Raw genomic sequence first — 16,546 nt, forward strand, 5'->3', positions numbered from 1 at the left:
GAAACTGGGATTGGGAGCGGGGGCTAGGGGGGAGACACAGGGCTGCAGGGGAAACGAGTGGGGCTGGGGCAGGAGAGAGAACAGACAAGGAAATGGAACTGGCTGGGCAAGGAGACTGGGAGGAGGATGAGAAGCCTGAGGAGGGCACTGGCTCTGTGAGGAGAATGTGATGGGGACAAGGAGCCAAGGTTGGGGAAGAGACAGGATTTGGATGAGGACAGTTTGGAGGGGATGGAGCAAAAGAGACTGAGCTTGGAGGAAACGGGGAGAAGGGGGAGATGTGTAGTGAATGAGGTAGGGGGTTGCAGGAAGGAAATGGATGGTCTCGTGGTTAATGCACCTGAACACTGCCCTGGAGAATTGTTTTCTATCCCTGCCTCTGCCACAGAGTTCCTGTGTGATGCTACTCAAGTCACTTAAGCCAAACTTTTCACAGGCAGTCACTAAATGCTTGTTCCTCATTTTATGAGTCCTCAACTGATCGGCAGAAGTGCTGAGCACTCACAGCTACAACTGAAGTCAAGGGGAGCGGTGCTTTGAATGTATACGTGCTAGAAATCGCTAAGTCCTCTGAAAAAACAGGGCCCAGGCACCTCAAATTGGGCACCCTAAATTAGTGGACAATTTTGACCCTTCTCTCTCTAAGCCTCAGCTCCCTAACTTTACAATGGGGTGTTGTGAATATAAATTAGTTAAAGTTTGCCAAGCACTCAGACACTACAGAGATGAGCACCATGGAAAAGCCTATGAGGACATTAAGAATTCTGTCTTCGGAGCAAGGTTTCGATAGTGTGCTTTAAATAAGGCCTAGACTCACACATGGAACAATGAGGATAAAACAAAACATTGAAATAGCTGCTCATTAATTGAGCACCGTCCATCCTGTGCACTGAATGAGGCAGGAGTCCTGGGGAAAAAAAGGATGTGCTCATGTGATTAAAGACTGTATCAAAATGCATACGCACACGGGGGCCAAATTAGGCACAGGCAACCTTAATTCTGGCTCTTCCTAACTTTAAAATGCTTGACTCTGCAACTTTAGTAATGTTCTGTTAAAGTCGTTTTGTATGTAATTATATTATATATAATGACTAGATATAGGGCCAGTGGGCTGATTATATATATATATATATATATATATATATATAATTATTAATTATTAATTATTATTATTATAATATATAAAATCAGCCCACTGGCCCTGTATCTAGTCATTATCAGTGGTTCTTTCCTGAGACTAGACCAGTGGGAATTTCTAACACTTATTTTACATATTCTTGTAAATGATTCCAACCCCTGCAGTTATTCATGTAGGCGCTGGCCAATGTAAAAGGTGTGAACTGATTCTCTCTACTCTCATCTTCCTTTCCCTGCCTCCTTCCTCCTCCTGTTTGTTACACAATGATCATGTCCCGGTCTCTCTCCCAATGAGAGCACAAGTACACACCAGAAAACAAAGGATGGTGCCAACTCATCCTTACAACCTGTTCTTGTTCGTTTTCATTCTCAGTTAACATATCCCACCCTTATGACCTTCTCCTCTCCAAACTCCACTGGGTGTTTGCCTTCTTCAAAGACCAGTCCCAAGATAACCCTCTGTTTCCTTTCTACAACCCGCAGTTCTTTAATGCAGAGAACAAACAGCTTGTCAGGTGGTGTTATGGCTCAAGTTAAAAACAAAAGAAAAAAAACCTGTCACGCTGCTAATGGTGTTTTCTTGTTATTACGCCTGGTGGTACGATAGATCCACAGGATAACTAACACTGTCTGGATTGCTTCCTTTTTAGTGCTGATTTATTTTTAACAGGTTATTCAACGCCTTTTTTGCCTATGACAACTTTAGTGATGTGCAGCTTATTCATTCCCTATGCCATTCCCAGTTCCTCTCTCTACTTCAGCATTGTCTTCTCTCCTCTCAGGCACCTCTAAATCTTGGTGACCATCATCTACCTCACTTCTCTCCTCTCTCCCTTGCTGGAGGGGACATAAAAGCAGTCTCTACTCCATGTCCACTCCTGCTTACATTATTATACTTACTTATTAATACAAAGTCAGAGGGAAAAAAGCAAGAAATTTCCCAACTACCTGGTTAAATAAGCAGAGGTACAAACAAACAAAAACTCCTACCCACAACAACAAGCAACACATGTAAGTGATTCACTTTCTGTTTGTTCACAAGCCTTTGATCTTGCTGTACACTTTGATTTTCAGTACTTGGTTTGACAAGGAAGGGAATAAGAGCCCCTTTTTTTGTGACATTCACAGAAGGGTTTTCCAAAATGGTAAATTATCTGTACTTCTACTTATAACTTTCTGCTGACCTGTGGAATCTTTGGCAAACAGAACAGGGGACAGGAAAGAGCAGCAGAATGTGGCCTACCATCACTGGCACAAGATTTGGTGGGGTCTGGAGTGGAGCTGTCTCCTCTTCATTTTTTGAGAGAGGTAAGATGGATATGAGAATATCTTTTATTGGACCAGCTTCTGTTGGTGAAAGATACAAGCTTTCCAGCTACACAGAGCTTTCCAACAGAAGTTGGTCCAATAAAAGATATCACCTCATCCACCTTGTCTCTCTAATATCCTGGGACCAACACGGCTATGACAACACTGCAAACTTAATATTTCTATCTGTTTGCTTCGGTGGTACATATAGTAAGACTGAAGGAAGAAGACACACATGGTGTGCGTATGTTTGCGAGTAGGGTGTCCAGATAGCAAGGGTGAAAAATTGGGACGGGGGTGGGAGGTAATAGGCACCTATATAAGACAAAGCCCCAGATATCAGGACTGTCCCTATAAAATTAGGACATCTGGTCACCCGATGTGCGAGGGACAATGCTGAACAACAAAGAAGTCAACGCCACCAGGTATTCCCTTCAAGAGATAGAATATCTTGAGAGGACTGACACCAGTGGAGGAGGAAGAGCTCTGTGTAACTTGAAAGGTTGTCTCTTTCACCAACAGAAGTTGGTCCAGTAAAAGATATTACCTCATCACTGTGTCTCACTAAATGGTACTATAGAAAGAGAAAAATCAGAAACACATGAGGTGGAAAATCAATGGAATAGCTCCATGTTACGTTAGGTGTTCCTCAGGTCTCTAGTTGGAGAATTGGGGAGGCAAGTGAAAGCTTGATCATCGACTGTAATGGTAATCTGCTGCAAAATACATGTCCTAGTATCAGTGTCCCTTGGACCTCCAAGAGTGGGCACACACTTTCTGTCTGAGAACAGAGAACTCAGTACTCACGTTGGAGGGAGCAGCTACTGTCTGGCCTCTGCGCCTCTACATCATGTACAACAGTATCAGGAGTCAGGGCAAAGAGAGACTCTTATTGGGAACAATAAAATGGAGGTGGAAGAGTGCATGGTTCTGTAGACTGGGAATGATATATCGGCAGGGTCACTGATCATTCACATGCTGCCCAGGTCACAGCGATGACCACGATGTCTTGATGTATGATTTAACTTCAACCAATTCCTAGTGGAGATCCCCAAAACGACCAGCACAACTGGCACTGACCTTTGTTGTCAGTCTCCGCAGAGACACTGAATGGACATTGAAAAAGGAGACCAAGAGCGAAGGCTGAAAACAAGTTGGCAGGTCAGCTAGCACTGCTGCTGCCTCACGCTACGTCCCATCTGTGGCGAGAGGGCTCCACTCTTGAAGCCTGTCTGTCTAGCATGAGCACCACCAGATACAGGCCCGTGCACAGTACTTTTAGTATATTGTGAACCAGATTAAAAAAAAAGGGGGGGGAAGAATAACATGTACCTCTCTAGAGGGCAAGAGCGACAATCCTTGGCAAGGCAGAAAACTGGAAGCAGTGCCAACATCAGCAACAGGCATCTGACAGCTCTGAGAAAAGCTGCCTCTTCATTCATCGTGCCTATGCAATGCTTTGCAAGGGAGCATCCTGGAATTTGGAATCACAGCATGTGATGCGAATGTGCCATGAGGCAGGAAGACATGAAGCAAACCTGAAAGCACTGTCGTTTATCCACCACGCTGTTAGGATGTTTGGCACATCACTAGTTTTCCTTCCAACTAAGGAACTTTATATGTTTCTTCTTGTAAAATTAAGCTTAATATGACATTAAGATTCTAGGAAATTATGCCTGGAGATGAAAGAAATAAAGCAAATTCTGAGCACCGACTAAGTCCGTATTGATTTTTATGTGTACATTTCTCTATCATCATTACTAAACCGGTGACACTGTGAAGGGCACAATTATTTATGTTCCATCAAATTAGTGAGTAATTCAAATCCCTGACGAAATCTCAAGCTCAAATTGCTTCCACAGGAAGTATTTCTGACATTTAAAATGTTCACTCACCCCTGGAAGGGCACTTACAACGAAGAGAACTTTCCAGGAAAAAATGGAAAAACCATATGTATTGGTTTTGTATAACACGTATTGGCAGGTATAACAGCACAATTGTTTTGTATGAAATGGTGTTTCTGTACTGCCCCTTGCACAATGGAGTCCTCATCCTGGATTGGAGCTCCTGACCTAGGTGCTAGTATAATGCAAACAAATACATAAAAAGCATCATTATTGTTGGGTGAGTTTTTCTACCAAAACAGCATGATAATTAGCTAGTTTACACCATTATTTGCCAAATATTGTTGTTTCAATGGAGGGGAAGGTGGAAGAAAACAAACAGCCAAAGCTGCAGTAGAGGCTCAGCGCCTCCACAAAGATGGCCCTGGTCCCCCACTGATACCTCAGGATCTCTAGAATTTGGCGGTGGATCTCCACAGGGGGATCCTGGTAGAATTCTCCTCCTCCTCAGTCTCCTTCTGAGAGTTTTACTGCACAATGAGCCAGCCCATTGTATCTGGGGTGACAGGCAGAGAGATTTGGAAGATACCACCACCACCACCACTTTAAATAACTTTTGGAAACATTTCTAAAATGGACCTTTTATTTATTGATTTATTTTTAATATATGGCACATGTAGAGTATAAAGACTACCTTGGGATGAATATAACTAACTCCTGAGCAACATGGCCAGCCCAAAGATAAGGATCATACACTCTCTATATTATCGGGCTGGTGCACACTAAGCCCCCAGTTCGAACTAAGATACGCAACTTCAGCTACGTGAATAACTTCAGCTACGTGAATACTTCGACTTCAGCTACGTGAATAACGTAGCTGAAGTCGAAGTATCTTAGTTCGAACTTAAAGGTACTTACCGCGGGTCCACACGCGGCAGGCAGGATCCCCCGTCGACTCCGCCTACTCCTCTCGTGGAGCAGGATTACCGGCGTCGACGGCGAGCACTTCCGGGATCGATTTGTCGCGTCTAGACAAGACGCGATAAATCGATCCCAGAAGATGGATTGCTTGCCGCCGAACCAGCGGGTAAGTATTGACGTACCCATCATCTTATACATATGTACATGAACACACATGCTCTCAGGTGTTACTGTGACAGCGGTAGCTAGGCAGCCAAAGTCCACAAATGGCAAAGACATTCAAGTTCCTTATTTTGCCCATTTCCATCTTCTTTTGTTTGTATTGGTTGTATTCATTGGTGTGCTCTTCTCTCCTCTCCCTCTCCCACTAGCAAACTGTCCAAACTCCATAAGAGTTTCCATCTAACTAACGTACAACTCAGTTGGAGTCCATATTACGGGAGAATCAGAGTTAAACGGGGCATAACTGATGACAAACAGGGGTCCCCTTTAAGATACAACCCCTGGGGATTCTGTATTTATTTCAGTTATAAAAATGTGTCCACATAAGGCTTTAGGTAAATTATATCAAATAAAGCAATGAAAGCAGTTATAGTAGAACTGAAGCTGTTACGTGTACCACTACTCTACACAGAACCAAAATAGTGAAAGAAAGAAAGAAAGAAAGAAAGAAAGAAAGAAAGAAAGAAAGAAAGAAAGAAAGAAAGAAAGAAAGAAAGAAAGAAAGGAAGGAGCTAGCAGTATTTAATCTAACTATTTTTTTAAATCCCCCTCCCTCCAAGAAAGCCTTTTTCCCACCAAAAAGTAAGGCTTTAAGTAGCCAAAACAGGAAGGAAAACAAGTTTTTCCTCTATTTTTTTTCTTAGCGTTTTTTAAAGGAAGCAAGTTATTGAAATATATCAACCTATTTCCTCCCCTTGAAATGTTAGTAGTCTTCTGTGCATTGTGAGTGAAACAAAAATAAACATCTTTTATCCACCCAGATTCTGCTGTGTCTAAGCAGCTCCAAGAATATCATTATGTGGCCACGGAATCACAAGCTAGGGACCGGGTCACGTTATACCAGACTAATTTTTTGGGGAATGGGGTACTCTTACTAGACTCCAACATGATTATACGCTAGCAGTTTTTTCAGCAGCTGTTTTGGGGGAAAAAAGTGGGAAAGGAACAGGATGGATTAAACACCATCCACCGTTGCCAGGGGAAAGAGGGCCTTGAAAGAGAGAGCAGGTAGAATACAAACCTAAAAAAGATTTGGGTTCACTTACATGGCAGCTTGACTTCAGTGTCAAATTACCTAAGGCCGGAAAATCCTAACTGCCCAACTCATCCTTGGTATTTTATTTTTTTTTGCCAGCCTGTTTTGTAACTCAGTGGGAACTGGATAATAACATCTATTTCAGCTCAGTGTGTAGTTTTTATTTCACAGTAGAACACGGCAATTTATAAATGGCAAAAACCTATGGAAAATTCTCTCAATGAAGGATTTTGTGGTATGTTATCATTTAACCCCTATTTTTCACTTGCACTAGATTTATTGGTGTGCACAGCTGCAATGTTAAATGACTTTGAAAGCATAGCAATTAATCCAGAATCCTATTTGTTTTAATCTAACACTGTCAACTAGTTTTAGGTTTCTAGTCAAGAGAAAAAAAATGTTTGTTAAGCTCTATGGCACCAGCTAATGTCCAAAGACAATCCTCTGAAAAGGTGCAAAGATGTTTTATTGCGGTAGTATAGACAGAACAGAGATTTATTATAGTACCTAACGGCATTTCTGCAGATGCCTTTTGAATTATAATGAGATTATTAAAACTTTACAAATCATTATATTAAAACTTGACAAGGGGATGTTAGAAGTGGAGAATCTTGATGTCATTGCTAATGACGCATTACTAATGATAAGGTTTCAGGATAATTCCTCAGGAAAACTAGTTATAAAAATATAAAATATATTAATATTTATTTCAGTACCTTCTATAAGTTCAAGGATAATAGGTTTATATGCATCAGAACAGCTGAATGATTATATTTATGCCAGCATTAGAAAGATGTTCATCTGCTGCAAAGTTTAATTAATTTTCACAGATAGTTAATTTTCTGTTTCATTATCAGCTCCCTAAATTTGAAAGACAAATAATTTATAAACAAATAGAAACTTCAGAGGAGTATTTTTAGACCAAATGCAAGATAAATACCAGGCATGAAATGTCTGCACTGAATTTGAAGTACTAATATGAATGATATATTGTACTAAGTTTTGATTTATAACTTACACATTCTAAAGCACTGATTGAAAAGAAACAAATTGTTTACTGTTAACCCACACCCATTTTCAGGTAACAAATGAGTCTGATCTGTACCAATCAAATAATGGCTTTAATGCCCTTAAACATCAGTGAATGAAGAATGTACATCTCAATATGTCCTTTGAAGGGTGATCCGATCCCTTAAGGACAATATTCTAGCCCCTCTACCCTTCCAGCAAAAAAAAGTTTAAGTAGCTACTTACCATGATGTACGACACCCTTCAACCCATGGATAATAGGATCCAGTGCTGGATTGTCCCTCTGACTGACCTACATATAAAGGATACATGATTGGTTAAATCTATTCTGGCATCAGACAGAACAGTCTCAGTTTAATCTTCTAAGGGGGGGGGGGAAAGATGTTATCTAGCAAGCTGCTTAGTTCTCACATTTACAATGGCTCCTCAACAAATGCTGAAGATATATGGTATAATAAAATAATGCGACAAAGGCTAAATCAAAAGAGAGAAAGTCTTCAGAATACATTAAAACATTAGAAATGTTAAAGCCTAAAAGTGAACAGCTGATTTCTCTCCACAAATTTCTTAGCTAAATAGTAGTTCAAAGTTACCAAAGAAGAGTCCGCTAGTCACTGAAAATCGCCAGATCCTCAGCTGCTGCAAGTCAATGTGGCTTCATGGAAGTCAGCAGAGCTGCATCAATTCGTACCAGAAAAGGATCTAGCCCTTAGTGTATTTTTTTAAAATATTTTTAAAATAACTTATTTAAGGGCCCTTTGCAAGAGGGAGGGATAAAGATCACATCAGGCAGAGTCCAGACAATAGCCTCTGAAATTTGATAATCCTGTGCAATCCTGTGCTCCTGGGGCAAAAATGTCCATAGTATTCTTCTATGCAGAGATAAACACATCCTCGGCAGAGATGATCTAGCCACAATCCAGAGAGGGGAGTAAAACCAGCAGACACAGGGGGTACGTCTACACTACCCGCCGGATCGGCGGATAGTGATCGATCTATCGGGGATCGATTTATCGCATCTACATGCGATAAATCGATCCCCGATCGCTCTCCCGTCGACTGCTGAACTCCTGCTCGGCGAGAGGCGGAAGCAAAGTCAACGGGGGAGCCATGGCCATCGATCCCGCGCCGCGAGGATGCGAAGTAAGTCAATCTAAGTTGATCTAAGATACGTCGACTTCAGCTATGCTATTCTCGTAGCTGAAGTTGCATATCTTAGATCGATTCCCCCCTCCCCCCCCAGTGTAGACCAGGCCAGGGACATTAAACCTTCCTTCCCCACTTCAGTTCAAACCTTCCAAATTAAGGCTCCAGGATGGAAAATGATAAAATACAGGTAGGATCTGATCAGAAACAGTCAAATGAAAAAGAGTACCATTCAATTACATCATGTAATGGCAGACAGCTAAAAAGTGACAAGTTTTTAAAGTGCTTATATACCAATGCAAGAAGTCTAAATAATAAGATATTAAATGAGGATATTAATATAATAGGTATCACAAAAACTTGGTGGAATGAGGATAATCAATGGGACACAGTAATACCAGGGTACAAAATATATCGGAAGGACAGAACAGGTCATGCTGGTGGGGGAGTGGCACTATATGTGAAAGAAAGCGTAGAATCAAATGAAGGAAAAATCTTAAATGAACCAAACTGGACCATAGAATCTCTATGGATAGTAATTCCATGCTTGAAAAATAAGAATATAGCAGTAGGGATATAATACCCACCGCCTGACCAGGATGGTGATAGTGACTGTGAAATGCTCAGGGAGATTAGAGAGGCTATTAAAATAAAAAACTCAGTAATATTGGGAGATTTCAACTATCCCCATATAGACTGGGTATATGTCACCACAGGACGAGATCAGGGCTGGCGCAACCCATTAGGCGACCTAGGCGGTCGCCTAGGGCACTAACATTTGGGGGGTGGCGACCGCGGCGGCCGGATCTTCGGCCGCCCCGGTCGTCAGTGGTATTTCGGGGGCGGGACCTTCCACCGCCTCTGTCGGGGGCAGCATTTCGGGGGCGGGACCTTCCGCTGCCTAGGGCGGCAAAAAAGCTGGTGCCGCTCCTGGACGGGATGCAGAGATAAATTTTCTTGACACCTTAAATGACTGCTTCTTGGAGAAGCTAGTCCTGGAACCCACAATAGGAGAGGCAATTCTTGATTTAGTCCTAAGTGGAGCACAGGATCTGGTCCAAGAGGTGAATAGAGCTGGACCACTTGGTAATAGTGACCATAATATAATTAAATTTAACAGCCTTGTTGCGGGAAAAACACCACAGAAGCCTAACACTGTAGCATTTAATTTCAGAAAGGGGAACTACACAAAAATGAGAAGGTTAGTTAAACAGAAATTAAAAGGTACAGTGCCAAAAGTGAAATCTCTGCAAGCTGAATGGAAAAGACACCATAATAGAAGCTCAACTTAAATGTATACCCCAAATTAAAAAAACATAATAAGAGAACCAAAAAAGTGCCACCGTGACTAAACAATAAAATAAAAGAAGCAGCAAGAGGCAAAAAGGAATCCTTTAAAAAGTGGAAGTTAAATCCTAGTGAGGAAAATAGAAAGGAGCATAAACTCTGGCAAGTGAAGTGTAAAAATATAATTAGGAAGGCCAAAAAAGAATTTGAAGAACAGCTAGCCAAAGACTCAAAAATAATAGCAACAAAAATTGTAAGTACATCAGAAGCAGGAAGCCTGCTAACAACCAGTGGACAATCGAGATGCTAAAGGAGCACTCAAGGATGATAAGGCCATTGTGGAGAAACTAAATGAATTCTTTGCATTGGTCTTAACAGCGGAGGATGTGAGGGAGATTCCCAAACCTGAGCCATTCTTTTTAGGTGACAAATTTGAGGAACTGTCCCAGATTGAGGTATCATTAGAGGAGGTTTTGGAACAAATTGATAAACTAAAAAGTAACAAGTCACCATGAAATGACTTATTCCCTTACTGTAAAGGGAAATCATGCCTCACCAATCTACTAGAATTCTTTGAGGAGGTCAACAAGCATGTGCACAAGGGGGATCCAGTGGATATAGTGTACTTAGATTTTCAGAAAGCCTTTGACAAGGTCCCACACCAAAGGCTCTTACGCAAAGTAAGCTGTCATGGGATAAGAGGGAAGGTCCTCTCATGGATCGGTAACTGGTTAAAAGATAGGAAACAAAAGGTAAGTATAAATGGTCAGTTTTCAAAATGGAAAGAGGTAAATAGTGGTGTCCCCCAGGAGTCTGTACTGGGACCAGTCCTACTCAACGTATTCATAAATGATCTGGAAAAAGGGTGGTGAGGTGAGGTGGCAAAATTTGCAGATGATACAAAACTACTCAAGATACTTAAGTCCCAGGCGGACTGCAAAGAGCTACAAAAGGATCTCTCAAAACTGGGTGACTGGGCAACAAAATGGCAGATGAGGTTTAATGTTGATAAATGCAAAGTAATGCACATTGGAAAACATAATCCCAACTACACATATAAAATGATGGGGTCTAAATTAGCTGTTACCACTCAAGAGAGAGATCTTGGAGTCATTGTGGATAGTTCTCTGAAAACATCCACTCAGTGTGCAGTGGCAGTCAAAAAAGCTAACAGAATGTTGGGAATCATTAAGAAAGGGATAGGAAATAATACAGAAAATATATTGCCTCTATATAAATCCATGGTATGCCCACATCTTGAATACTGCATGCAGATGTGGTCGCCCCATCTCAAAAAGGGTTCAGAAAAGGGCAACAAAATGATTAGGGTATGGAACGTCTTCCATATGAGGAGAGATTAATAAGACTGGGACTTTTCAGCTTGGAAAAGAGATGACTAAGCGGGGATATGACTGAGGTTTATAAAATCATGAGTGGTATAGAGAAAGTAAATAAGGAAGTGCTATTTACTCCTTCTCATAACACAAGAACTAGGGGTCACCAAATGAAACTAATAGGCAGCAGGTTTAAAATAAACAAAAGGAAGTATTTCTTTACTCAATGCACAGTCAACCTGTGGAACTCCTTGCCAGAGGATGTTGTGAAGGCCAAGACTATAACAGGGTTCAAAAAAGAACTAGATAAATTCATGGAGGATAGTCCATCAATGGCTATTAGCCAGGATGGGCAGAGATGGTGTCCCTAGCCTCTGTTTGCCAGAAGCTGGGAATGAGTGACAGGGAATGGATCACTTGATGATTACCTGTTCTGTTCATTCCCTCTGGGGCACCTGGCATTGGCCACTGTTGGAAGAGAGGATACTGGGCTAGATGGACCTTTTGTCTGACACCATATGGCCGTTCGTATGTTCTTATTTCTGTCACTTGTTTGCAACAGAGCTAAGCAAATAATTAGCAACCAATAACATGAGAAATTTTGCCGTTTCCCCTATTCATTGGGTGTCTGTAGAATAGCTTACATATTACACTAACACATTCATTATTTAAAATTACTTTTCAATTTAATTTTGGGAAATAAATTCTGGCATGTACTCGGTCACAAACTGTTTTTTGCCAATACTGGATATTTAAAATTTGAGAGGTGTTGATTATTTTCGAATGAGTATATAAGTTACTGCTCTCCCCTAGAGACGAGCATATACATTGGATATTTTGTTTTGGGGGCCAAACTAGGGGAGTGAAGGGGGAATCTGTTTCGATTAGAACTGAAAACCATTTTTTGAAAAGTTTCATTGAATTGAAAACCTCAGAACAATTTCATTTTGAATTGACTGAAATGTTTTGGTTGACTGAAATCTCTCTTTCCCCCTGAGTTTTTCATTTTAGTTGTTTTCTGATGTTTTTCATCCTTTTTTGCCCCCAAAATGGCCAAGTTTAAAAACAAAAGCCATTTTGAAATGAAAAAGTCAAAAAGAAATGTTTAGACTTTAAAAAAAAAAAAAAAATCAGGTGTTTTCCAGCCGAAAGTAAAAGGCCTGGTCTACACTGGAGGGTAGGGTGGGATTTTCCGATCTAAGTTACGCAACTTCAGCTATGTGAATAACGTGGCTGAAGTTGACGCACTTAGATCTACTTCACTGCGGTGAGTCGACAGCTGACGCTCTCCCGTCGACTCCGCCTGTGCCTCTCGCTCCGGTGAAGTACCGGAGTGGACGGGAGAGCGCTCAGCGGTCAATTTATCGTGTCTAGACTAGACGTGATAAATCGACCCCCGCTGGATCGATCGCTGCCCATCAATCCTGTGGGTAATGTAGACAATCCCTTAGTTAAGGTCGACCCAAATTTGCTAATAGTTTCAGAAGAATGCATTTTTCAGCTGAATTTCTATTCTCCTGCACGTCAGGGGATTGAGGCATTTCAAAGGGTGACTGTGTGTACTATCTGGATAATGTATGCTAGTTATCAGGGTGCTATCTGGTGGGTGGGATTTCCTTCTCTATACCCATTGGAAAAGATGGGCAGCCAGCTGGCAGGGCTGGAGAAGGGTGAGAGCGCAGATCTTTTTGCTGAGAAAAGTAATCCAGAATAGGAGATTCCTAGCTGGGACAGCTCTTCTTCCCTCGTGTAGTGCTGTTGTTTCATCTGTGGAAGGAAAGTGTGGGGTCCCAGTAACTCCCTAGCCAGGCCCCACTCCCTTCCACCTCAGATCTTCCATGTCCCGTGAGTCTTCACTTCATCAGCCAGTAAGAAAGATGTAGGAGGCATGGTTCCCCCAAGCCACTCAATGCTAGAGGAGTTGGGAGGTCTTTATCTGCTTTAACAGGGGGAAGACTCTCCCACACTCCCTATATCTTTACCTCTGGCCCTCACTTGGCCTCTCAGTGCAACAGAGCGAGGCAGGTAGGAGGAGGAGGCAGCCAGCCCTGGTTGTCTGGTGCCTGCTCAGCCAACCTGCCTCTTGGGCTTCAGCCACAGCACACTCATAGGAAGGAGCCATGGGAGTTCAATACGGATGTATGGGTGGGAACGACAGAAAGGCAACCTCAACCTATGCTAGCAGCAGCTCAAGTGGAGGAGGCACTGGCCAACCCGTGCTGTCAGCTTTTGATGTTCAAATACAGAATAGTTTAACTGTCCACACAACCCGCTCTGGGCCTGCAGTTTCCCAAGGGCTAGATACACCCTGCATTGAAGAAACTGTGAACCCTGTCAGATAGTTCAGGGTCTCTATGCAAATCAACCCTGGTAAAGCTGGGCTAATGCCTAATTCACAGGAAAAGGCACTACCTCCTTGTCCAACATTTGTGGGGTTGAGAGACCCGGCTGCCCTAATTCGAATGCCCACCAAAGTAATTCCAAGTCCTGCCAGCAGAACAATAACCCCAAAGCTGTGACCTCATGAAAGAAGCAAACCACGGTTAGTTTAACCACGTGCATATACTAAGAAATTCATGCGCACACAACTCAACCTTCTCAATTGCTTCACACTCACACAACTCAACCCACTGTGATTACCTGATGCATAATGTGGTAGTTCCGGGCAACTGCATCTGTATTTCCCCTCAGTGATCCAGCCAGGGCACCACTCTCCACTTCTAGCTCCCCAGCCATTGCCTGTCTGGGTGGAGACTCATGCGTCTCTCCCTTCTGATCACAGCATTTTCAGGCACAGTTCCCTGCCTTCACTATGTCATTCCCAGCAAAGACAGATTGCAAAAGGACACCTGCTTGCTTCCTCTTCAGAGAGGGTTAACAGATATAATTGCTACATTTATAAGTACCATAAAGTTCTTTCTATGCAAGCCTATTTTATTCTGAAGGTAAAAAGCACTACAGAGAAAACATATTTAAAACAATGAAATAACCTCCATGCATGCTAATAGGTTTACCAGAATTAACTCCAGCCCAAACATGGATTCTGGCAGGAACAGTCCTTCAAACTCCCACCCAAGTGGGAAGCCTTGTGGTCACTAGTTTATCACAGCCTCAGCACAGAACTAGCAAACTCAAAACAGGTTTATAAACACCCTTTCTACAGTTCCGGGGTCTTTGAGCTGGAGCTTCCAGGAGCAAGACATTCGTAGAAAATGGGTTTTCTTCCCCAGGGCATAGTTTCCAAAAGGGTGGATTTGAAGTGGATGATTTGCATACCCATCCATCCCCAGCTACTTCCTAGGAAATACACTTCACACGTATTGTTCCAAAAAGCCCTTTGACGTTCCTAATACCTTCCAGAGGGTGCATTAGTCAGTTTCCTAGAGAAGTTACATACAGTTCCACAATAACCAATACACAATTGTATTTTTAACACAATGAACCCCAAAGGCATCACACCTAATTCAATAAGGTTTAACTTAATTCAATAAAGTTCATTCAGGATATTGCAGGAAATTGTCAGTCTGTCACAACGCCACATACAACCTTGCACACTAAACCCAGCTGAAAGTGACTCCGCTCACGCAACAGTTAAAACTGCCTGGGAAGGAAGGTGACAGCTGCAGCAGCACGACTAGTAGAGAGAGGCCTGCTTCAGCTCATCACCACCTTGTGTGGGCTACGTTGACCACCCGCTTGCCAATTCCAGAACCACCAAGACGCTCTGAGATTGCCCAATAGCAGCTCCCTATCAAGAGAAGACGGACAGTCGTCAGCAGCCGGCCCTGGCCAGCATTAGAACGTGGCTGGCCCTCTTAGCCCCGTCCCTCAATCTGGCACAAGCTGAGATACATGCAGCCCTTTTGTTTTTTAAACAGTCTGACTTGTAAGCCAGCCTTTGTTACAGGGCAGGTGCACCACAGCCGTCACTCCAGGGCAGCGAAGGGCCAGACACCAAGGGAAAGCTTGAATGACTCTCACACCTCTGAGTCACAGTTGAAAGTTACACAAATCCCCACTTGCTCTGCATTTTATCTGCCATTTAATTAACTGTCAGCTTTAACCACTCCTGCCACTTCATTGCTTCCTTGTTGTTGCCCGCCTTGCTGCTATTTAGCTAACCTAGCCATTGTTTAATCCATTTCTACAATTAATGGATGTTATTTAATCTAGTGGTCAAAGAACATTCACTACTGCATTTACATTATTGGGTTAGCTCACTCCACCTTTAAAGGGACAGCGCTAAAAAATCCCAACAATTTCACGACTTAAAAATAGTATAAGGCATGCCCCCAATTACCTCTGTCATTTTGTGGCTTTAATACTCATGTTGCTGTATTTTAAAAAAAGTGTTTTTCTTATAGCTGCTGTGTGAGACCTACATTAAGAAAAGGAGAAAGTAACTCAAGAGGACATATTGAGAATGCACAAAATGATACCAGATGCAAAAAAGCAACAGCAGACGGACAAAGTATATAGAAACAAACAAACAAAAACAAACATAACAAAGAAAAAATAAAAACAGGGAAGTATTTCTTCTCCATACTCTTCCAATTCTAATAATCTCAGGTGCTTCTTATAATAGTGGTAACTGAAGCATTCTCAGACACAAGTGTGGTTTTTAAAGTTTTACCTGTTTCCTCCCAGAGTGAGAAAGGAAGGATGACCCAGTGGTTAGAGCACTACCCTGGCACCTGGGAGAGACTGGTTCATTCCTCCTTTGACACAGTCTTCCTTCAAGACCTTGGGCAAATCACTTAGTCTCTCTGTGCCTCAATTCCCCATCTGTAAAATGGGGGTGATAGCAAGGCCCTACCGTCCAGAAAGTAGTGAGGAGAATTTAAAGATTGTGTGGCTCTCAGATCATATGGTAAGGGGAAGGCACGTTAGAGAGAGAAGTCTCTTGAACAGTCTTCCCTGTTTGTGGGAGTCTTTTACATAATAAAAGGGTGAAAAACGTTTTTAAAAATAAGAAAATATCTATGTAAAAATCACAAACATTGGCAGTAGAACTCAAGGCAAGTCTAGTATTGAGTGCAGCAAGTTGCAAGTATTCAACAGTCACAAGTCAGGCCTGTAGATTTTGCACTGCTTCTGGCAAATAAGCAAGTAAACAGTTTAAAAATACAGGATTGTTCAGGGGTATGCTATTGGGTCCTTCCTATCTATTTAGATTTCTCCAAACCCATCATTGCTGCCACTAAAATCACATTTTTTTAAAAAAAGGTAAAATTAGTGATTTAGTTTGTGACTCAAAGAAAACAGAGGTGCCTGACCCTGGA

General features: G+C 42.2%; 1 protein-coding gene across 2 annotated transcripts in view; it reads right to left on the reverse strand.

The window, feature by feature from the left end:
• The window catches only part of PTPRG (protein tyrosine phosphatase receptor type G), a 605,571-nt gene that overhangs the window by 151,123 nt on the left and 437,902 nt on the right, over positions 1–16,546 (reverse strand). For both annotated transcript variants that reach the window (XM_065407550.1, XM_065407549.1), the window contains exon 6: positions 7,723–7,789. In XM_065407550.1, the coding sequence (XP_065263622.1) occupies positions 7,723–7,789 (67 nt within the window). The remainder of the gene's footprint in view (positions 1–7,722; positions 7,790–16,546) is intronic.

The sequence above is a fragment of the Emys orbicularis genome, chromosome 7 (assembly GCF_028017835.1).
Source record: "Emys orbicularis isolate rEmyOrb1 chromosome 7, rEmyOrb1.hap1, whole genome shotgun sequence".
Taxonomy (NCBI): Eukaryota; Metazoa; Chordata; order Testudines; family Emydidae; genus Emys; species Emys orbicularis.